The sequence below is a fragment of the Pogona vitticeps genome, chromosome 3, assembly GCF_051106095.1.
Source record: "Pogona vitticeps strain Pit_001003342236 chromosome 3, PviZW2.1, whole genome shotgun sequence".
Taxonomy (NCBI): domain Eukaryota; kingdom Metazoa; phylum Chordata; class Lepidosauria; order Squamata; family Agamidae; genus Pogona; species Pogona vitticeps.
This window is the reverse complement of record NC_135785.1, coordinates 263,288,177-263,310,247: the sequence shown is the minus strand read 5'-3', so window position 1 is coordinate 263,310,247 and position 22,071 is coordinate 263,288,177. Positions and strand designations below refer to the sequence as shown.

The following is a 22,071-nucleotide window of genomic DNA, read 5'->3' as shown; positions in this document are numbered from 1 at the left end:
AAACAAAAGTGAGCCCTGGACCCTTCATGCACAGCAGGAGAGGAAGCTGGACATGTGTTCGACATGCATTGCCTCCGACACATTTTTGGAATCACCTGGCAGGACAAAGTTACAAATAGAGTAGTCCTGGAACGAGCTGGAATTTTTTAGCATGTATACATTACTGAAACATCGACGTCTACTTTGGCTCGAGCACGTCGTGAGGATGGTTGATGGCCGGATTCCAAAAGATCTCCTGTATGGAGAATTAGTGCAGGGAAATCGCCCCAGAGGGAGACCACAGCTGCGATACAAGGATATCTGCAAGCGAGATCTGAAGGCCTTAGGAATGGACCTCAACAGATGGGAAACCTTGACCTCTGAGCGTTCAGCCTGGAGGCAGGCGGTGCATCACGGCCTCTCCCATTTTGAAGAAGAGACCCTTGTCCAGCAGGCCGAGGCCAAGAGGCAGTCCTGAAAACAGCCAAACCAGGGAGCTGGACGGGGGACAGTATTGTATTTGTCTTCAGTATGGAAGGGATGGTCACTCTCGAATTGGCGTTCTCAGCCACACGATACGCTGTTCCAAGTCCTCCATACGGAGCATGTTACCCTCGTCTCTCGTGACTGGAGGAAGCCATTGTATTATATAAACAAAAAAACCAAGTATAGATTACAACCGGAAATCCCACAAGACCTTGACTTCCTCCTTTTCTGACCCCTTCTCTACCTCATGTTCCCACTCGTTTTTGGAGGCTGGCAATTTCTGTTTTTTGCATAATGACCCGTGCACTAATTTTGCCCCTCTGTCATGTCTAACTTTGTGATTTTCTTCTTCTTCCTCCTCCTCCTCCTCCTTCTCCCTGGGAGTATAGGCAGGGTTACACATTCAAGTCCCCGTTCTTCAGAAAAGAATATCGTTCAGGATGATGAAGCCCCTCCGGCCTGGCCTGTCAAGCCAACCCAAAAGACTTCTATCAGAAGCCGCTCTTTGGTTTTGGGAGCGCTGACAGAGGTGTGGTGTGGGGAAGTGATGATTGACATCTCTTCTGGGTGCAGTTGAGGGGGTGCTTCCGAAGCAGCGCATGAGTTGCACGCTGGCCGTAGGAAGGTTGTCCTCTCCTTGAGAGACGGCTCTGGCGGCTGAGATCCGGGGCGGACCTCCCATGAAAGAGAATGAAGCATCTGCCTCGGGCAGCAGCTGTTCCTGAGCCAGCCGTGATGTGCAGGGTGGGTGCGCCTAAGTGTTTTTCCTGGGCCCTCTCACTGAGGGGCATCTGAGCCTCCTTTTAAGGTGAGGAACCTACAGCCGTTGGTGGCTGCTTCATGGCACACATTTCTACCGTTCTTTTCAGAAGATGAGAAGAACAACCATCTCGGATGAGAGTGGTGGGCCATCAGATCTGATCTTCACACGTGCGGGGAATCCGTCTATCCCGGTGAGCTTTGGGACCGAGCCGTCCAGCGGGACAGAAGGGCAGCTCTAGTCCAACCTCCCGTTCCCTTCCCCTCTCCAAGAATATTTCGATACCTCCAGGAAACATGGTGGACTCACTGGCCAGCTTTGGGAAGGTGGTCCTTTTCCGCCAGAAGAAGCGAGGGGGGCTGACCTACCGCATCCCAGCACTCCTCTACCTGCCCTCCGAATCCACCTTCCTGGCGTTTGCAGAGGAGCGATCGTCGCCCCGGGACGAAGACGCCCAATTCCTGGTGATGAGACGCGGGCGGAAGGATGGAAAAACGGTCAAGGTAACGTCCTAGCTGATTCGAATCTCGTTTCGGATTTTAAATGTGCATTCTTCATCCCGCCTGCTGTATGTGAGGTGGGTTTAAGCGGCTGAAGGTTGTCCGTGCAAATTCCCCATTGTGTGATAGGAATTCTCCAGGAATTATATTAGAGGATTTAGCTTCTTTTGTAATATTTTTAGTTACAGGACGGCCATTATTTGACACAAAGGCCTCCAGTTTAAAGGGTTTTTAAAAAAAGAATATTTTTTTAATTTAAAAAACTGGATTAGACAAGGGCCTAGCTCTGAGGCTGCCTGGGCCAGCTCTTGCTTGGTTCTTGTTGTTAATGTAGAAAAAGGGAAGTTGCTGCAGTGCCTCTTGGGAGTGGTAGTTCTTCAGGAAGTGCCTTCTCTAGATTCTTTGTTCTTTAGTCATTAAGTCATGTCCGACTCTTTGTGACCCCATGGACCAGAGCCCACCAGGCCCTCCTTGTCTTCCACTGCCTCCCGGAGTTGGGTCCAATTCATGTTGGTCTCTTCGATGACCCTGTCCAACCATCTCATCCTCTGGCGTCCCCTTCTCCGCCTGCCTTCACACTTTCCCAACATCAAGGTCTTCTCCAGGGAGTCTTCTCTTCTCATGAGATGTCTTCTGCTTCTGTGAGGTCCCTACTATTTTTGTCCTTTATCATGCCCATCTTTGCAGAAAATGTTCCTTTAATATCTCCAATTTTCCTGAACAGATCTCTGGTTTTTCCTTTCCTTTCCTTTTCCTCTATTTCTTTGCATTGTTCATTTAAGAAGGCCCTCTTGTCTCTCCTTGCTATTCTTTGGAAGTTAGCATTCAATTGTCTGTAACTTTCCCTATCTCCCTTGCATTTTGTTTCCCTTCTCCTCTGCTATTTCTAAGGCCTCGCTGGACAGCCACTTTGCTTTCTTGCATTTCCTTTTCTTTGGGATGGTTTTTGTCGCTGCCTCCTGTACAGTGGTACGAGACTCTAGCCAAAGTTCTTCATGCACTCTGTCCACCAAATCTAGTTCTTTAAATCTGTTTTTCACTTCCACTGTGTATTCATAAGGGATTTGGTTTAGATTATACCTGAGTGGCCCAGTGGTTTTTCCTACTCTCTTCAGTCTGACCTTGAATTTTGCTATGAGAAGCTGATGATCAGAGCCACAATCAGCTCCAGGTCTTGTTTTTGCTGACTGTATAGAGCTTCTCCATCTTTGGCTGCAAGAGAACATAATCAATGTGATTTCGGTATTGTCCATCTGGTGAAGTCCATGTGTAGAGTCGCCTCTTGTGTTGTTGGAAAAGAGTGTTTGTGATGACCAGCTTGTTCTCTTGACAAAACTCTATTAGCCTTTGTCCTGCTTCGTTCTGAACTCCAAGGCCAAACTTTCCTGTTGTTCCTTTTATCTCTTGGCTCCCTACTTTAGCATTCCAGTCCCCTGTAATGAGAAGAACATGTTTCTTTGGTGTCAGTTCTAGAAGTGTTGTAGGTCTTCATAGAATTGGTCAGTTTCATCCTCTTCAGCATCGGTGGTTGGTACATAAACTTGGATTAAAAGTTCAAAGTTCTGCCTTGGATTCGTATTGACATCATTCTGTCATTTTTGAGATTGTATCCCAATACAGCTTTTCCCACTCTTTTGTTGACTATCAGGGCTACTCCATTCCTTCTGCGGGATTCTTGCCCACAATAGTAGATATGATAATCATCTGAGTTGAATTCACCCATTCCTGTCCATTTTAGTTCACTGACGCCCAGGATGTCGATGTTTATTCTTGCCATCTCCTGTTTGACCACCTCCAGCTTCCCAAGGTTCATAGATCCTACATTCCAGGTTCCTATGCAGTATTTTTCTTTCCAGCATCGGACTTTCCTTTCACTTCCAGGCACATCCACAGCTGAGCGTCCTTTCGGCTTTGGCCCAACCACTTCATTAGCTCTGGAGCTACTTGTCTTTGTCCTCTGCTCTTCTTCAGTAGCATGTTGGACGCCTTCCAACCTAAGGGGCTCATCTTCCAGCGTTGTATCTTTTAGCCTTTTGTTTCTGTCCATGGAGTTTTCTTGGCAGGGATACCAGAGAGGCTTGCCAGTTCCTGCTCCAGTTGGATTGCGTTTAGTCGGAACTCTCCACTATGACCTGTCCGTCTTGGGTGTCCCTGCATGGCATAGCCCGTAACTTTTCTGAATTATTCAAGCCCCTTCGCCACGACAAGGCAGCATCCGTGATGGGGAAATTATGGGTATTGATCGACAAAATTGTCCAATGATAGCTCTGTTAAATCTGTTTGGAAATAACCGATTAGAATCGGAAAGAATTAACTATTATTTTGGTAACAGTGTCCATACTCCAAGAGACAGTGGAAGACAGGAGGGCCTGGTGCGTTCTGGTTCATGGGGTCACAAAGAGTCGGACATGACTTAACGACTAAACAAGAACAGCAATGGTAACAGTTGCAAGATTGATATTTGCAAGGAATTAGAAGAAGAAGCAATTCAGTATGCAGAATTGCTATAATGAAATTTGGAATATGGTTGTCAACGATAAATTAATGTGTGAATTGAAAATTAGAGAAGGAATAGTGAAAGCGAATCATTTTAAGGCTATATGGAATTTCAATTTTTTTTAGTACATGTATTTGGTAAAGATAAATAAAGGTCATACCCCAGGACAAGAATCATTCTGCATTTGGAAAAAAAACGGGGCATGCAAATTAAAAGAAAAAGAAAACCCAGAGGGGGGGGAGGTTAGGAATGCTGGATGTATTTAGTATTATGAGTTTTGATTTGAGTGGTTTGTTTTTTATTAGATATATTTTTTTCTGTCTTTTTATTTGTCATATTATTGTGATTAAAATTTAAAAGGCTCCTCGCATGTAAATGATGCAGCCTATCAGGCCCCTTTCTTCCTGTTCAAGGCTATCAATGATTCCTCGCCAGGGTGTTGGTTCGCAGCTTCCAGAACCCGAGGCATTGTGCCCCAGGATTCCGGTTTCTGAATAGTAACCATGATGATTGTTCGTTCTTTCCCTCTGCTCGTTCTCCTTCTGATTCGTTTTCCTCCCCAGCTATCATGCACCGGCCCCTTCTCTCTCCCGCTCCTCTCCTGCAGACATGGTGGGCCCTGCAGAACCAAACAGTGCATGCTGCTGCCGACAGGCCTTATAGAGAAGGGACTCTCCCCTGTCTGATTCTGCTCCCTCTCTGGTTGCTTAGTGAGAGTTTGGAAAATCTCCTACTGAGTAACTAAGAAGGCTCTTGACAAGATGATCTAAGATTCATTCACACATTTTTTTTAAACAAAGCACCTCGGAGATAAGATACTCCAATAATCCTATTATTATGCACATCAGGTGTCAGCTGTCTCCAGAGCAATGGCTGGAGACAGACAGACAGACGCACTCCCAGGCACCTATTCTCTTTTGCTATTGTACATTTCCAAGAAGGGAAGCTGTCTCAGCAAAAACAACATGGAAGTCATGCGGCCGTGACAAGCTTTATTTGGCATAAGCTTTCATGGCCTGTGGCTGGGCTGGAGAGTTCAGTGGTTTCGTTCTCTGGCTGAAGAGCCAGAGGTTGGGGGTTCGATTCCCTGCTGAACCTCGTAGGGGAAGAGCCAGCCTGGGAAGCCCGACCCTCAGAAGAAGGCAGTGGTCAACCACTTCTGAGTATTCTCTACCTGGAAAACTTTGAAAAAGAGTTGCCATAAGTCAGAATTGACTTGACAACATATGATGATGATTCATGAGCTGTAGGCCACAGCTATGCACAAGGAGAACTTGGCTACAGTCCATAGGCCAAATCAAACCAGTTAGTCTTTAAGGTGCATCTTGTTGTTATATATAAAATCATACAATGAAATAATTACCCTGTATTCACGAAGGCTTTCACGGCCGGGATCTAATGGTTGTTGTGGGTTTTTCGGGCTCTTTGGCCGTGTTCTGAAGGTTGTTCTTCCTAACGTTTCACCAGTCTCTGTGGCCATGGGCATCTTCAGAGGACAGTCTCTGTGGCCGGCATTGAAGATTGAGTGCTGTCCTCTGAAGATGCTGGCCACAGAGACTGGTGAAACGTTAAGAAGAACATCCTTCAGAACACAGCCAAAGAGCTCGAAAAACCCACAACAACCAAATAATTACCCTGTTTCCCCTAAAATAAGACCTAACCTGAAAATAAGCCCTAGTATGATTTTGCAGGATGCTCGTAATATAAGCCAAAAATAAGCCCCAGTGAAGTGAAACCCTGCCCTCCACCCTTGTGCAGCAACCAGAAGAAAATGACATGACTGTATTTGAATAAACATATATTGTTATACATGCAAAAAATAAAACATCCCCTGAAAATAAGCCCTAATGCATTTTTGGAGCAAAATTTAATATAAGACCCTGTCTTATTTTCAGAGAAACAGGGTAGATTATATCTGCAGTGCTTAAGTAGAGCAATAATGGTCTAGCCGAATATTTCCAGAGTTGGTCTCTTAGAATAAGGAGGGATCTGAGAGCCAGAAGCTTCCCAGTGTCCATCGTTCTTGCTTGTTCTGTGGCCCAGTCAGTGCACTTCACGGCTTTATCTTCAATATCTGCTCAAGGAGAGGCCTCTGCTATCTTCTACACCTGCAGGAAAAACAGAACACCTTTAAAATATTGGATCTCGGCAGCCTAGAGCAGACGGGACAGAGGGAAATGGCTGGCCACCTGCTAGCCAGGTGGAGTAACAGGTGGCTGATCTGTGGGGCTAATGAAAATGAACTGACATCTCTGTGAGCGGAGCGAAAAGGAGGAGCCCTTGAATCCGGGAAAGGACAACAGGGAAGCCAGCCTCCAGAAGGCTGGCCCCATTCCTGGCTGACACTAGTTTTCACAGTTTCCCCAAATTCAAACTCCTCAAGTTGACCTCCTCCCTCTTTAATGGTAGCCCCCCCCCCGTCCATGGACTTCCCCCGCCGGCTCTTCTAGATGTGGGAAACCCAAGGTGGGGAAGAGGGAGTTCTCTCCACCAGTTCAGTTCAGGAAACATCAGCCAATCATCCCCAGCTACGAGCCAGCCGTGGAATAAAGAGTCACTCAGCATCCACAACTGGATAATTGCATGGTGATGCAGCATCTGCAAAACATCTTAAAAGCAGGGGTCTCTGGCTGCGGAGCCAGAGGTCGGGAGTTTGATTCCCCCTTTGGGCCTCTTTGACAGGGGCTGGACTGGAAGATATTGAGGGTCCCTTCGAGCTCTGCAGTTCTATTACTGTTGTTGTTACTACTACTACTACTACTACTACTACTACTACTACTACTACTACTACTACTACTATTATTATTATTATTATTATTATTATTATTATTATTATTATTACAATCAAAATTATAATAACATTGACTGGTATCTAACAGATACAAATTTTAAGCAAAAACCTTCCTTCTTCTTCTTAAAAACCGATCCAACACATTATGATTCTCAAGTTGCCAAACATGTCTGGGCTACATCGAAAACCAGCTGACTGGTTTAAAACAACAGGAGAAAAGCAGGAATTCACCTCTAGCCTTTCCAACTTGCTAGTCCTCTTGAGTCAGGGCCACCATCCTGCAAAGCACTTTGGTCTACTCCAGGAAGGGTCTGCCTAAGCCCAAACCCCATGTCCCTCAAGTAGTTCTCAGAGAGTAGGCCTTTGACGGGCAAGGCGCAGTTATGCTCAAGACAGGTCACCTCAATATCTGGACTCCCTCTCGGATGGAGGCACCTGAAGAGAGGGGTGGGCTTCCCCGACCCACCATTCTTGTCACTGATTTTTCTTGTCTTAATTGTGGGCTGAAATCAGCAGGACTTGATTGAGTTGAGAAGCAAATGTCATCCCAGTTTCAGTGGCCAGGACTCGCTTTCTCCAGATCCAACTGAAGCTTGGCAGATTCACTGTACTTTTATTTGGACTACCACTCCCAGAATCCTCAATCCATGCTGGCTGAGAGAGGCCTTGGGAATTGTAGTTTCAACAAATAACCTTTCCAAGCTCTGGATCCATGCCCACATTTGGAGTCATGATGAAGTTCAGTATCAATTTAGGTAGAGTCAGACTTCTCTTATCCATGGTTCACTTATCCACTGCCTGAAAATACTAAATAAAAAACCCCAGAAACACAGATTTTATATGCATTCCCAGGGTGTATTTATGAGAACGGGCCACCGGAGGGAGCCAGAGATGGTGCGCTGTATACCGTTTGATAGTTCCACAATTTTTGACTTCTGCCGGGGAGGGGGGGTACCTTGGGACCGATTCCTGCAGATGCAGCGACCCCACTGTATTTCTTCTGGATTTTTGCCCTGTGCCATGTGGAGAATGTTCAGTGTTTTCCTCCTCTTCTCTGTCTTGCTCCAGTGGGGTCCGCAGACATCCCTGACGACAGCCGCCCTGCCCAAATATCGCACCATGAACCCTTGCCCGGTGCACGAAAAGCGAAGCGGGACCGTCTTCCTCTTCTTCATCTGTGTCTTGGACCACGTGTCGGTGCGACACCAGATCACGACCGGAAGGAACGCGGCCCGGCTGTGCTACGTCTCCAGCCAAGATGGCGGCCGTACCTGGAGCCCACTGACTGACCTGACAGACCAGACTATTGGGGATGACTTGAGAAACTGGGCCACCTTTGCCGTCGGTCCAGGCCACGGCGTCCAGTTGAGGTCCGGGCGGCTGGTGGTGCCGGCCTACGCTTACCACATCCGCAGGCGCTGCTTCTCTTGCGTCTCGCTCTGCTGCACGAAGCCTCATTGCTTCACCTTCTACAGCGACAACGGAGGACAGAATTGGGCCCAGGGTCAGCTCCTTGAGAAACTGAGGACCACCGAGAGCCAGGTGGCCGAGGTGATCTGCCCGGACGATAGCCAAGTGTTGTATATCAACGCCCGGAATCCACGTTGGGATGGGTGCCGAGCGGAAGCCTTCAGCACGGACGACGGCCACCATTTCCAGGAATCCTTCCTGTGCCAGGAATTGTGCGAGCCTCCGAACGGATGTCAGGGGAGCATCGTGAGTTTCGCTCCCCAGCCAGCCTCCTCGGATCGGGACCGGAAGGAAGACGTGGGAGAGCAACCTCATCTTTTAGGCCTCTGTCCTTCGGCCGTCTCCCTTGGGAACACCACGTCGTGGCTGGTTTTTTCCCATCCCACCAGCAGACACCGGCGCATGGATCTCGGCATCTATCTGAACACGTCCCCGCTCAAGAAGGGGTCCTGGGGGAAACCGTGGGTTTTAAACAAAGGGCCCAGTGGCTATTCGGATCTGGCCGTGTGCCAAGAGGGCCATTCGCTGATGTTCGGCTGCTTGTTCGAATGCGGGGTTTCGTCAGCCTGCGAAGAAATCGCCTTTCGGTTGTTCACTCACGTTGAGCTTCTGAGGCACACAAGAGAAGGCTCCTCGTTAGCGGAGGTCCCCTCTGACTCACATCTGTCTTAAGCTCTTGGAAAATACAGAAAGACCACAGTATCCATGGGGGATCGGGTCCAAGCTCCTCTGTGGATGCCAAAAAACGCGGACGTATCGAACGCTATACATTGCGTAGTCTCTGGCTCCCTCTAGTGACCTATTCTGGTAAATACACCCTGGAAATACATATTCCTGGGGTTTTTTAGCATCTTCACATAGCGGATAAGTGAATCAGTGGATAATGATCCTACTAATGGGGGGGGGTTCCTGTTGTATTTACCACCCATGGTCTGAAGATTTATTGCCATTTCACGGGTCCTGACTGCGATCCATGTGCCAAAATTATTACACTGGGACTTCGTTAGGAGTAGCTTTTCATACAACACATATTGAACCTCTGGAATTTTCTGCCACGGGGTGGTGGGAGGGCCCTGGTTCCAGATGCCTTTTAAAGAAGCTGGAGCAAATTGAGGGAGCAAACGGTCCTCTCCATGGCAGCTAGTCTGGGCAGAGCCATTTCCGAGCTCAGAAACCTGAGTTGTTTTTAGGACTGTGATTTCGAGAAGGCTCCAGTTGTTCAAGTAGAGTAGAAATGGGTGCAAACCTGAAAAAATAGTGGTTTGTAATGGTTCGTGGTTAGCCACCAGCTGAAAAACCAAACCGGTGGATGGCTTGGTTTTCGGTTTATGCCCAGAGATTTGGAGGGGGTGTGCCTGCCTGCTCCAGTTGTGTTGTGCGGTTGCTGTCCCCCCAGACCGAGGGAGACAGAGGCAGTGGGAAGAGGGTGGGCGAGCATCCGTTTTGCAAAAACAAAACAAAAGGGAACATCCATGGAAAGTTTTTCTCCATGGTTTTGACACCAGCTTTTTTGCTTTGGGGGCTAGGCCCCCTCCTTTATAATATAGACCAGCGCTTCCCAACCTTGGGTCACTGAGGGATTCTTGGACTATAACTCCCAGAAGCCTTCACCACCAGCTCTGCTAGCTGAGATTTCTGGGAGTTGCAGTCCAAGAACACCGGGGGGGGGGAGAACCAAGGTTGGGAACCACTAATATAGACAATTAAAAGTATTGGTCCCGTTGGTTGTGGGTTCTGGGAATTGCAGTCCAAACAACAGCAACTTTTCCAAGCACTGGTTAAAAAAAACTGAGCCATCTGGAAATAACATAGAACAATTCTATTTTATAGAGAGTCACACTTTAACAAACTCCTAGCAGCTGTTCTGAGCCACCGGATTCCACTCACTGTTGACTTCTGTGTGTTGATTTGTTCTGTGCTACCAAATTTGTGTAGATTTGTTCTGTGCTACCAAATTGCTTCCAATTTATGGCCACCCTATGAATGCATAACCCTGGAAAAAGTCCTACCACTCACAACTCTTGCAAATTCAAGGTTGTGACCTCATGCATTCAGTTTATATTAGGTCTCATGTTAGATCTTCCTGTTTTCCTGCTGCCTTCAACTTTTCCCAGCATGATCGTCTTTTTCCAGCGCGTCTCGTCTTCTCACGAGGCGCCCAAAGGCAGGAGAGCTTCAGTTTCATCGTTTCTTGTTCCTGGAACAAGTTCTGGCTTGATTCGATCAAGGGCCCAGCTTGTGTTTCTGGCTCAGAGCATCCACCAAGCTCTTCTCCGTCACGGCCTTTTGGATGAAGGAGGGCATGGATTGATGGGTGGACGGTGGCGCCAAAAGTCCAACCCAATGAGCAGAACGAGAGCCGCCGGACGTCTGAAGCCGGGTGCAGGGATAAAGAGACCGCTCTGCTCTGATCACCATGCCTTGTCTTGTGAGGAAAGGATTGCTAGGCCACGTGGCCATCTCCTCTGCATACTCTTTGGCCGCTAGAGAGGACCAAACGCCAACGGTCCTTCCAGTATAAATTGCATGCTATCACATCTGCTCCAACTTAGGGTTGGAATGACCATTTCTAGGAATTTCCAGGTCGAGAGTATTCAGAAGTGGTTTTCCATCCCCTTCTTCTGGGGGCAGTTTTGCGACTCCTGTGCAGCTGGCCCCAGGCCACCCAGGCTGGCTCTTCTGCCAGGAGGCACGGGGTGTGTGTCAGGATTCAAACTCCCAACCTCTGACAAATACCTCCCTCACGGAGCTATCCAGCCAGCAAACTGTGGTGGTCAGCCTGAGGGGCTCGCCGGCCCACAGCAAAGCTGAGTGGGTGGCAGGAAGAAAAAATGTCCCCCATATCCTTTTGGGCCCCTGGCTGAAATCTAAGATAAGGCACTATGGGTTTAAAATGGGTTTTAAATTTGTCCCTTGAAAATCATTAGGCTGGAGGTGGGCAATCTTAACGGGGCCAAAGGGATAATGTAGGCATCCTGGGACCCACATTCCTCAGGTGTAGGACTCAAGGAGACAGGATATGGCCAAAGAAGCTAAGTTGCATCTTGCATTGTTTAATTATTATTTTTTAAATGCAGCAGTTAGATGAGATTCTGTTGCCTAGTGTCACCGCAGGGAAGAGTAGGCCCATTGGAATCAATAGAATGGACTACACCAAGCAGCGGAATTTCAACTTGGAAGCTCAAAGATGTTGGGGGGCCACTTCTCTGCCACCCTCCCAGCTTTGCTGTGGGCCAGTGAGCCCCTCAAGCTGAGCCCCCTCCCATTTTTATTTTTAAATATTTCAGCTGAAACTTGGTGTAGGGAAGCATGTCTCGTTTTAGAGGGGAATCCCATCTCCCCGGCCATCGACCCAAACTTCAGATCCCAGGTCTTTCTGGACCACAACTCCCAAAAGGTCTAGCCAGCACAACCCATTTGCAGGGATTCTGGGAAATGTAGTGCAAGAATATCGGGGGTCTCGAGTTTAAGAACCAACACGCTGGTCACGAGGCCTGAGTCTCCTGGTTTGGAGAAAGGAGGAGGAAGTTGGAAGGAGTAGACCTGCTGGAGAGGTCAAGTGTTTTTGGAATCTGGTTGTGGAGCCTGAGGTTGGGAGTTCGAATCCCCCTTGGCGAGGGCTGGACTGGATGATCCCTGAGGGTCCCTTCCAGCTCCGGTGTCCTAAGATTGTTATTAAAAACAGTCCATGGGGGATTAAGAGGTGGTTTGCTCTCTGCAGTTTATGTTTGCGGTTGTGTGTTAGATTAAAACCTTCCTCTCTGCTGGAAACAGATGCTTTTATGGTCATGTTATAAGATGGTTAATTCAGTCCACTGTGTTTTACTTCCTGTTTTTGAGCCACCTTGGAAATCTTGGGGGGTGGGGGTGGGGGGTGTTGGACTCTCACTGCCAGAAGGAATAAAACCATTCTTTGGGGGATTTCCATACCGGGGCTTTCTCCAGTCCCTGTGGCCGGTGGCTTTTCTTCATCTCCTGTCTATGCTACATTCTTATCACACAGCACCTGGAACCAAGGAAGAACAGGGTTGTTGTGGGTTTTGTTTTGTTTTTTGAAAAATTGTGCCTTAAAAACAGCCATCATAGCACTGGAGTGATGAAAGATCATCCCATCCAGACCCTCTTCTCTGCCACGATCACTTCACAAAGCACTCTGGACTTCCCGGGGGGGGGGACTTTTTGGCCCTTCAAATGATGGGTGTATCAGTTTCCTGATTTATTTTATTGATTAGATTTATACCCCGCACTCTCTGGCAGCCAGGCCACTCTGGGCGGCTAACCACCACATTAAGACAAACAACACAATATTAAAACACAGTAAGAATAGAATAATGCAGACATTCAACCGATACGATAACTAGTAGGATAAATTAAAACAGGTGGCTGTAAAGAGGGTAGACAGGAGGAAGAAAGGATGGCGAAAAGGATGATGAAAGGGAAGCAGAGATATCAGCAGTTTAATGTTCCGTCCATTTCAGCCAGCACAGCCTATATAGTAAAGGACTGTGGGATTTGGACCGTAAAACATCTGGAGGGCCAGATGTTCCATATCTTCCGGCCAAGCAACGGTCCTAAAATCCGAAGGGGGCCAAAGAGGCCGTGTTACATTCGGAGGCACATAAACACCATCTATAGGTGTCTAGGCATGTTTTCGGCTTCTTTGCATGTGGCCAATCCCCCCCCCCAGTTCTTTCGTCCTCCGACCCTTAGGGAAGACTGTCTCTTGACAGGGATAAAAACAAGAGGAGGTTTATCAATGAGGGATCTGTAATTCTGCCCACCTCCCTTTTCATGCCTGATACACACACATATTACAAATAGGAGATGATATGGCCTCCTGCACGGCAGATGGAGATCACCCTTTTAAAAAAAAAAATTATTTATACACACAGAGAAACCACACCTTGCAAGTAGAAATCTAGCACAGGAGGGAATGTCCTTGCAAAAAACTTTCTCCCTGAGGTGCTAGATGTTTATTTTCCAAACTTTTTTTCCCAAACAATGTGCCGTTGTTATTTGAAAAAGAGGATCACTCAGAGACCGCAGCCCTGCTCCTTTGGCCCGCGCGCAGAGGTGCTACATTTCCAAACTCATCCCGAAGGATCCGGAGAAAGATGGACCTACCGGTAGTAACGGGGGCATCCGTGAACCCCAAGGTGCATCTCGTGAGACAGACAAGAGCGGCGGCAGATCCCTCTCCGGCTGGCACACGTCCGCTTGATCAGGGGGACGCCCATCTCCTGCCCGGCTTCGGGACGCACAATTCAGAGAGACGATGGTTAAAAATAAACTGAAATATTCTACTCTAACATTTCCAGGTTATACAGGGGGGGGGGGGAAGACCGCTCAAATGTGATATAATGAGGGGAAGGCACCCATGAACAGCTGGTGCTGCGAAAATTTGGTGGTGGCGATGATGGTGGAGAAATTAGCATCTCTGTGAAGCTTTGTAAACAGAAGTCGATTTGCTGGTCTGGACTGTAATTTAGGATAGAAAATTCCTTTGGCCAAAAGGGCTTCTCAAGGACCACCTGAAAAAGCCATGGATCCTAACATGTCCCCCTCCTCTGGTATATATTAAGCTTTCCCCCAGAAGCCACAGCGGTGGGCTGTATTTCCAGTTCCCTGATCATCCTTGTCACACACCCCCTCTGAACGTGTTTATCTGCATCCTTCTTAAAGTGGGGAGACCAGTGTTTTTGCCTCCTTGCATTTTGAGGGGGGGGGCGTGGTGGCCATGATGACTTAAATTATTTTATTTATTTAAAATATTTTTTTAAAATCTCGCCTTCCTCCTTAGAAAGGACCCAAGGTGGCTTACATGCATTGAAAAACAATGTTAAAACTTAAAAACGGTACGTATACAAATACTGTACTAGAAACGGTCAAATACCGCACAACAACACAGCAGACGAAAGCAACACCAAAAACACATTCAAATCAGTAAAGCACCGGTTTAACAACCAGACTCAGGCAACCAGTCACTCGGGGAATGCGAAAGGGGTTTGGCTGTTTATGGCCTCCAGTGGGAGGGAGTTCCACAGTCTCTGAGAGCAGCCACAGAGAAGGTCTTCTGCTGTGTCCCCATCAGATGCACCTATGAAAGTGGAGGGACCAAGGAAAAGCCTCACCTGATTATATTAATGTCATAAAAGGTGGTGCAGTCCTTGAAATAGCTGGGGCCCAAGCCATTCGGGGCTTTATAGGCTATCCGGCTGCTGCATTTTGGACCCAATGAAATTTGCTGACACTTTCTGCCGGCAGCCAGACCCACACCGATTGCCCCCATTCCCAGGATTTCCGAGAAGGGAAAGGGATTTTCCTCACAGAGATCTGAGAGCTGAAGCCAGATCCTTTGGCCTGGAGAGCCCTTCTTGCATTCCTGAGTTCCAGGAGCTTGGAGAGGAGCCCATGGGATACAGGAACACTTGGTGAGCCCCCCCCCCCAGCAAAGAGGAAAAGAAGCCTGTGCTTTTTCATCTGGCGAGTACCCCCCCCCCCCGGTGTGCTTAAATTCAAGGAGAGCCCCGTCCCACCCTTCTCTGCCTCCGGTCACCAGGGGAACCTTACCGAGGAGCGCCAGCAGTGCCAGGAAGAAGAGCACGCGTGATCCTAAAACGATCATGATGGAGACGCAGCGGATCCTGGCGTGCCGATGAGGATCTCCCTGTCCTTTGAGTCCTCAGCAGCCCGGCCAGGCCTTTCTCTCTGGTGGACTTCTCTCTCTCCCTAAGGCGGGGTTTGGCACCGTCCGGCCGCATCGTGACTCCGAGAGGCCTGGATTTAGGCAGGCGCTCTCCCACATTGTGACCACTGATCCCGTCCCTCGTGGCTCAAAAAGGGGATCCTGCCGAATTCACGGGGGCATGCCTGCAAGAATGCAAGAACGCAGCCGTTTGAGTGCATGTCATACGGCCTGGTCTCACAGCTTTTCCCTTCCGGACACGCAAACCCTTCTAGCTGCACGAGACATCAAACGTGCAAAGGAATTCCATGCTATTTTCCAGCGCCAGTGACTAAACAAAAGCGAGCTGAGGCTGCGTTTACATTGGCAAGCCAAACCAGAGTGGATTCGGCTTTACATCGGCTTGATTCTTAGGGTGGGACTTCCTGGAGAAATACTGCAGATTTGCCCTGGAATAGGCACAGGTGACAAGGTGGCACTGCGGGTTAAACCGCAAAATCCTCTGTGCTGCAAGGTCGGAAGACCAGGCGTCGTAAGATTGAATCCACACAATGGAGGGAGCTCCCGTCGCTTCTCCCAGCTCCTGCCAACTGAGCCGTTCAAAAGCATGTAAAAAATGCGAGTAGATAAATAGGTACCACTTCGGTGGGAAGATCACGGCATTCCATGTCTAGTCGCACTGGCCATGTGACCATGGAAACTGTCTACGGACAAAAACGCTTGCTCTACGGCTTGGGGATGAGCACCGCGCCCTAGAGTCAGACACGACTGGACTCAATGTGAAGGGGAACCTTTACCTCTACCTAGGCACAGGTGAATTTGAAGTATTTTCCAATGACCCCTTGGCACAAAGGTAAATGCGAATCAACCTATTCTGTTTTTTGCTTCCAAATCAAGACTTTTTTCGTTCTACAGAAGGATTAGGGTTCATGACATTGGGTTGTTTTCTTATGATGCAGTTAGTTGGGCCATGACGTTTCTCTGTAGGCACCCTCAATTATTATGATGATTTTTAAAAAAACACAAGCTATTGAGTCTAGCGCTAGATTACCTTATTGCTGTATTGCTACATTAGTCATACCTTAGTCATAGAAGACGCTCACCACCCAAAGTCACACCTGCAATCCTTTTGGAGACCCAAACAAATGATCACACCGCTGTCCATTATTTTCTTTAAATCACGGGAAATGGGGGATGTGCCAGAGGATTGGAGGAGGGCCAGTGTTGTCCCTATCTTCAAAAAGGGCAAAAAAGAGGAACCTGGGAACTACAGGCCAGTCAGCCTGACCTCAATCCCTAGAAAAATTCTGGAACAGATTGTGCAACCACCTAGAAAACAAGGCAGTCATTACTAGAAGCCAGCATGGAGTTATCAAGAACAAATCCTGCCAAACTAATTTGATCTTGTTTTTTGATCAGGTCACCTCCCAGATAGACAGAGGGAATGCTGTAGATGTAGTATATCTTGACAAAGTGCCCCCTGAGTTCCTGATGAGCAAGCTAACTAGGTGTGGGCTGGATAGATCAAGTGTCAGGTAGATACAGAATTGGCTGCAGAATCGTCCTCAGAAGGTGATGATTAATGGGTCCTTCTCTAAATGGGAGGAGGTAACTAGTGGGGTACCCCAAGGCTCAGTCCTGGGCCCGGTGCTCTTCAATATTTTCTATTAATGACTTGGATGAGGGAATGCAGGGAATGCTTGTCAGATTTGCAGACGATACCAAATTGGGTGGAATAGCTCATACTCTAGAAGACAGAAACAACATTCAAAATGACCTTGATAGGCTGGGCCAAAAGCAACAGAGTGAAATTCAACAGGGATAAATGCAAAGTCCTGCACCTCAGAAAAGGAAACCAAACACACAGTTCCAAGATGGAGGAAGACCTGGCTCAGCAAAACTACGAGCAAGAAGGATCTTGGAATTGTTGTAGATCACAAACTAAAGCAAAACAAAGTGTGCTGCTTATATAGCACTTCAAGCACTCTCTGGGCGGTTTACAAGTTAATTATGCAAGCTACACATTGCCCCCCCCCCCACAAGCTGGGTACTCATTTTACCGACCTCGGAAGGATAGAAGGCTGAGTCAACCTTGAACCGGCTACCTGGGATTGAACCCCAGGTCATGAGCACAGTTTTGGCTGCAGTACAGTGGTTTAACCACTGCGCCACGAGGCTCTATGATGAGCCAACTGTGTGATATGGCTACAAAAAAGGCAAATGCTATTTTAGGCTGCATTAATAGAAGCAGAGTTTCCAGATCCTGCGAGGTGCTGGCCGTCCTCTGTTTGGCAATGGTGAGGCCTCACCTTGAGTCTTGTGTCCAGTTCTGGACACTACACTTCAAGAAGGATGCTGACCAATTGGAACAAGTTCAGAGGAGGGTGACAAGGATAATCAGGGGGCTGGAAACCAAGCCTTAGGAGGAAAGGTTGAAAGAATTGGGCATGTTTAGCCTTGAGAAAAGAAGACTGAAGGAGATGGACAACTTTCCTTGATACAGCCCCTAACCAGTGACCATGCTAAGTGGGTCTTATGGAATTCCAATCAAAAATATTGGGGGGGGAGAACCGTGTGAGTGGCCCACCCACCATGCAGGGCTCCACCCTCATTCCAGAGGGGTCTTTGGGTGATCTGACCGCCTGCTGATCCCCGTGTTTTTCGTCTTCCTCTTTGGGATGGGAACTGAAGCCAGGATTTGGTCATTCTGCCATTCCTGGGAACAACATGTCTGAAAGGCAACTCCTGTCTGATGACCCCCAGTAATGGGTCTGCCTTCAAAAAGGCCTGCCCTGCACACAGCCCAGAACTGGGAAACCAGCCGTGAAGCACCGTCACATGAGATTTGCTCTCCGAGGCCAAAAAAAGGAGAAACAGGGCCCTGAATGGAACACGAGTGTGTTGCTGATTCATTGCCCTTTTCTCCTTTTATTGGGGAGGAGGGGCACGCACAGGACTGAGAACCATCGTTAGCCTACATTCACTTATCAGCAACAGCATGATTTGCAAGCGGACATGAGCTGGACCCCCAACGTGTCTAGGGAAAATTTAAAATAACCCTCGCCGATCCGTGCTGGACCACACACAGGCTTTCCATGCAGCAAAGGGCCGGTGCAGCCCTAACATTTCTCCTTCAAAAAGAGGACTGGTAGCCATCAATCAAGACCAGCGTCAGCAGACTCAAGAGAAGGAAAACAGAATAGAGCAGAGAGGTGAAGCTCTCTTTGAATTCAGAGGCAGGGAAGGAACCATTGGCTAATAAATTAATAAATTAATTCTTCGCACTGAGCAGTAGAAGTGCAGGAATTCACCGAGTAGCAGAACAGCGGCGAGCTGTCCAGAGTAATTGACCCCTTTTCTCATTAACTGGCACTTACAGCCTTAATAACTCACTCTGAGACATTAGTAGTCAAAAGAACCAAACGTTTCATTACTAACAGATCGACAGCAAACTGACAAACGCAGCTGCTTTCAGCAACAGACTTCAACAGACTCAAGAGAGGGAAAACATAATAGAGCAGAGAGATGGGTCTCTCTTTGAATTCAGAGGCAGGGAGGGAACTATTGGTTAGTTCTGAATAGATTGGCAATCACTCCCAGCCCAGAAAGATCCCTCCCTGCCACATCTACTAGAACAGTGGTTACCAACCTTGGGTATCCCAGATGGTTTCAGACTAAAACTCCCCAAAGCCTTCACCGCTAGCAGGGATGGCCAAGATTTCCGGGATCTGAAGTCCAAGAACATCTGGGGTGACCCAAGGTTGGGAGCCTGTGAGGTTGTAAACCTTCCAACAAGACCATCAAGGATGTGTCCCTGGAGACAAAGGCCAAGATCGTCCACACTCTCGTATTTCGGGTCATTGGGTACGGGTGTGAAAGATGGACCGCAAAGAAAGTTGAATGCCACAGGAAAAGAGGATGACTGAACATGAGATGGACTGACGGATGAACCGAAGCCATGGTCTTGAGTTTGCAAGAACCGATCAGGACTGTGAACAAGACCATAAGAATTTTTTGTAGGTCCTAGTTTTCCCACAAGTGGGAAGTGACTCGACAGCATACACAGTGGCAGATATTTAGAAGGTAGCCGGTGGTTCATCTCAGTTCTCCTGTCTAGCTGAGCAGTTTCACAGCAGTGGCCAGGTGGATCCCCCCTGGAAAGTCCAGGAACGAGACACTAAAGAGATGGGCTGTGGTTTCGGCTGAAAAGGTATCAGTGGACAGACTTCTGAAAATGTTCTCAGTCTGAAGTGCTCTCTAATCCAAGCTCAGTTTTAAAAAATGAAGAAGATTGAGAGAGACAGGGCCTTGACATTGCATGTTGGACCAGTGTCCTGTTGGACCGCAGGAGGGTGAGGATAGGGCCAAATGGGGAAACCGCTCACCTGTTGGACCACTTGGGGCCCATTCCAGTGCCATGATTTCCCAGTGATCCTGTGGCACATAGGGGCTAGTGAACCAACCCAACCGTGTGCAGGATGCCTCCAGGAAACTCTTTGTTGAGGCTTCATATTAAAGAACGTGTTGCTGACACAAAGACCATAGTAACAGCAAAACTCCAGCAAGCGTTGGCCGTTTTCGTTCGTCTTTCCAATGCCAAAATGGCCTAGACAAGTGGGCCAAGAATTGTGATCAGCACCAACTCTAGCGTTAAAGTCTCTGAGAATGAACAGCGACTCTCTCTCTGGGACTTTTTTGACAGTAGCTGCCAGATCGTCATAGAATTTGTCTTTGACTTCATCGCGTTGCTGTGAAGACAGAATGAATGGGAAGAGAGGGGAGCCCACTGACATCAACCCATTGGATGAAAGGCAGGATATAAATATAATTAACTTAACAGAAATACCCAGGTATTCTGCCCAGACCAGCCAATATTTTCTGCTTGTCATGCGAGAGTTCTTCACTAGGTGGCAGCACTTCCCTTGTCCTTTGGACCTCAAGGTAAACTCTGCCAAACTTCAATTTTTTTTTTTTACCCCCACAGAGCAACTGATTGAATTCCACACCACGCTATCAATGAAAGCCTCACTGCTCTGCTGGCACAGCCTTCCTGTATTTACCGTCCAGGAATGCTGAATACACAGAGCACAGAGCTGCTAGAGGAGAATCCCGGCATTGTGAAACAGGGCCGGGAAGTGGCCAGCAATCATTGGTTTCTGGACAGAAGGAGCCTTTTAAAAGTGTCCTGATTTCCATCTGTGAGATTTGGGTGGGCTTCAGAGCCACGGGTAAACCTGGGCCATCTGGATTTTGGGATGCTCACCTTTAGAGGTGCAAAAACGGGCTGTTAAGGCATGCAAAACTCTGTGAGAGGTTCTTTTCATCCTCGCTTTCCATCTTAGGACTCTCCATCCCATGGATGAAACCACTGTTGGTACCGGGTTCTCTTGAGAAAAAAAAACACCTTAAATTTTAGCGCACACATGGGCGAAGCGCTGTGCCCGGGGAGTGAGTTTTTCTGCCAAACGTCCAATTATTTGGGGGCAAACAGGGAATCAATGTATTTTTGAAGGCTTTCATGGCCGGAATCTGATGATGGTTGTGAATTTTTCGGGCTCTTTGCCCGTGTTCTGAAGGTTGTTCTTCCTAACATTTCACCAATCTCTGTGGTTGGCACCTTCCGAGGACAGGAGTCGGAACTCTGTCTGTGCTCTGCGGCAGCCTGAAAAACCCACAACAATCATCAAGGAATCAATTCATTGGAATCTCTTCCATCTACAACATGAACTTTGCTTTAAAAAAAATCCTGCTGTCTGATATAGCGCTATACCAGATCGCAGGATTTTTTTTAATAAATAGAAGCCAGCACCCACTTGCCTGCCTGCTCACCCTTTTTTTGGTCTTCCGGCCTCTTGCTGTCGTTTGTTTCTCTGCCCGATCACTCACCCTCTTGCAGAACATTAGAGAGAATGTTGAGTAGGTGCAATTCCCTTTACAAAAGATCATCTCCACTTGGAGATTGTTGGCCCTTCTTTCTGGGTTGGGTACCTTTAAAGGTGTTTCTGCATCCTGGAGAAAGCCCCACCGTGAGAGTTTCCCTTTCGCTGATGTGCAGATCCACGAGACCCAGGGGAATGGAGAATGGGTGTGGAGGTGGACGGTCCCATGGCACATGGCCAATCAGGGGGCTGGTGCGTGGTGGCCAGAGCGAGGAAACTATTGCTGTTTGGGACAACAGTTCCTAGAATCACCTACTAGCCGTGTTAGGCCAGTAAATTCTGGGGGAGGCAATTCTGAAAAAGTGACTTTTATTGATGCCTCTGAACTGTCTAGGCACTTGAACCCGCAGGGTCTTGATGGATCAGGCTCAACATTCCTTTGTGTTGGGGATGAGGGGAGATGACATTCCACCCACCCCACGGATGGCAGGTTTGGGGAAGAGAGCCTTGTGGCTCCCCAAAGAGTCTTGCCTAATGTCATTGTATTAAATGTAACTGTTACCTTGTATTTTTAAGTCTATAATGTCCTTAAGCTATAATGTTTACTATATTTTTTTCATAGAATCATAGAATAGTGAAGTTGGAAGGGGCCCCGAAGGCCATCTAGTCCAACCCCCCTCCTGCTCAGGACAGGGATCCAAATCAAAGCAGATCTGCCAGGTGGTTGTCTAAATTTCTCCCGAAAGCCTCCAGGGTTGGAGCCCTCACCGCCTCTCGAAGTCATGGGGGTTCCATTGTCGTACTGCTCCAACAGTTAAGACGTTTTTCCTGATATTCAACTGAAATCCGGCTTTCTGTTTTTGATATCATCATAATGTGCATTTTGTGTTCATTTCATGTTGCTGAGTATTGTTTTCATCGCTGCTGCGAACCGCCCAGCGTGGCCTTGGTCGCCAGAGGGGCGGCATGCAAACCAAATAAATCAAGTCAAATAATAAATTATACTGAAGCCCAGCCTGCATTC

The 22,071-nt window shown here is 47.9% G+C and overlaps 1 protein-coding gene and 1 long non-coding RNA gene across 2 annotated transcripts; one reads left to right on the top strand and one right to left on the bottom strand.

The window, feature by feature from the left end:
* Positions 1 to 1,470: 1,470 nt before the first annotated feature.
* Positions 1,471 to 12,254, top strand: LOC110078144 (sialidase-3-like). Its single transcript, XM_020791937.3, has 2 exons — positions 1,471 to 1,728; positions 8,082 to 12,254. Exons 1-2 carry the CDS (start codon positions 1,522 to 1,524, stop codon positions 9,153 to 9,155), a joined length of 1,281 nt encoding a protein of 426 aa, XP_020647596.3. The 5' UTR covers positions 1,471 to 1,521; the 3' UTR covers positions 9,156 to 12,254.
* LOC110078145 (uncharacterized) lies at positions 2,480 to 15,373 on the bottom strand. Its single transcript, XR_002300402.3, has 4 exons — positions 15,054 to 15,373; positions 13,608 to 13,731; positions 12,414 to 12,489; positions 2,480 to 6,330 (listed from the first exon to the last, which is right to left on the bottom strand). It is a non-coding gene; the product is annotated as an uncharacterized LOC110078145 (long non-coding RNA).
* Between the last annotated feature and the right edge of the window lie 6,698 nt (positions 15,374 to 22,071).

What these genes read in the sequence shown, in the direction of transcription:
- LOC110078144 (XM_020791937.3), top strand. Translation starts at nt 1,522, where the DNA reads ATGGTGGACTCACTGGCCAGCTTTGGGAAGGTGGTCCTTTTCCGCCAG. An exon ending in AGGATGGAAAAACGGTCAAG is followed by an intron (nt 1,729 to 8,081) that starts GTAACGTCCTAG and finishes GTCTTGCTCCAG; the next exon opens with TGGGGTCCGCAGACATCCCT.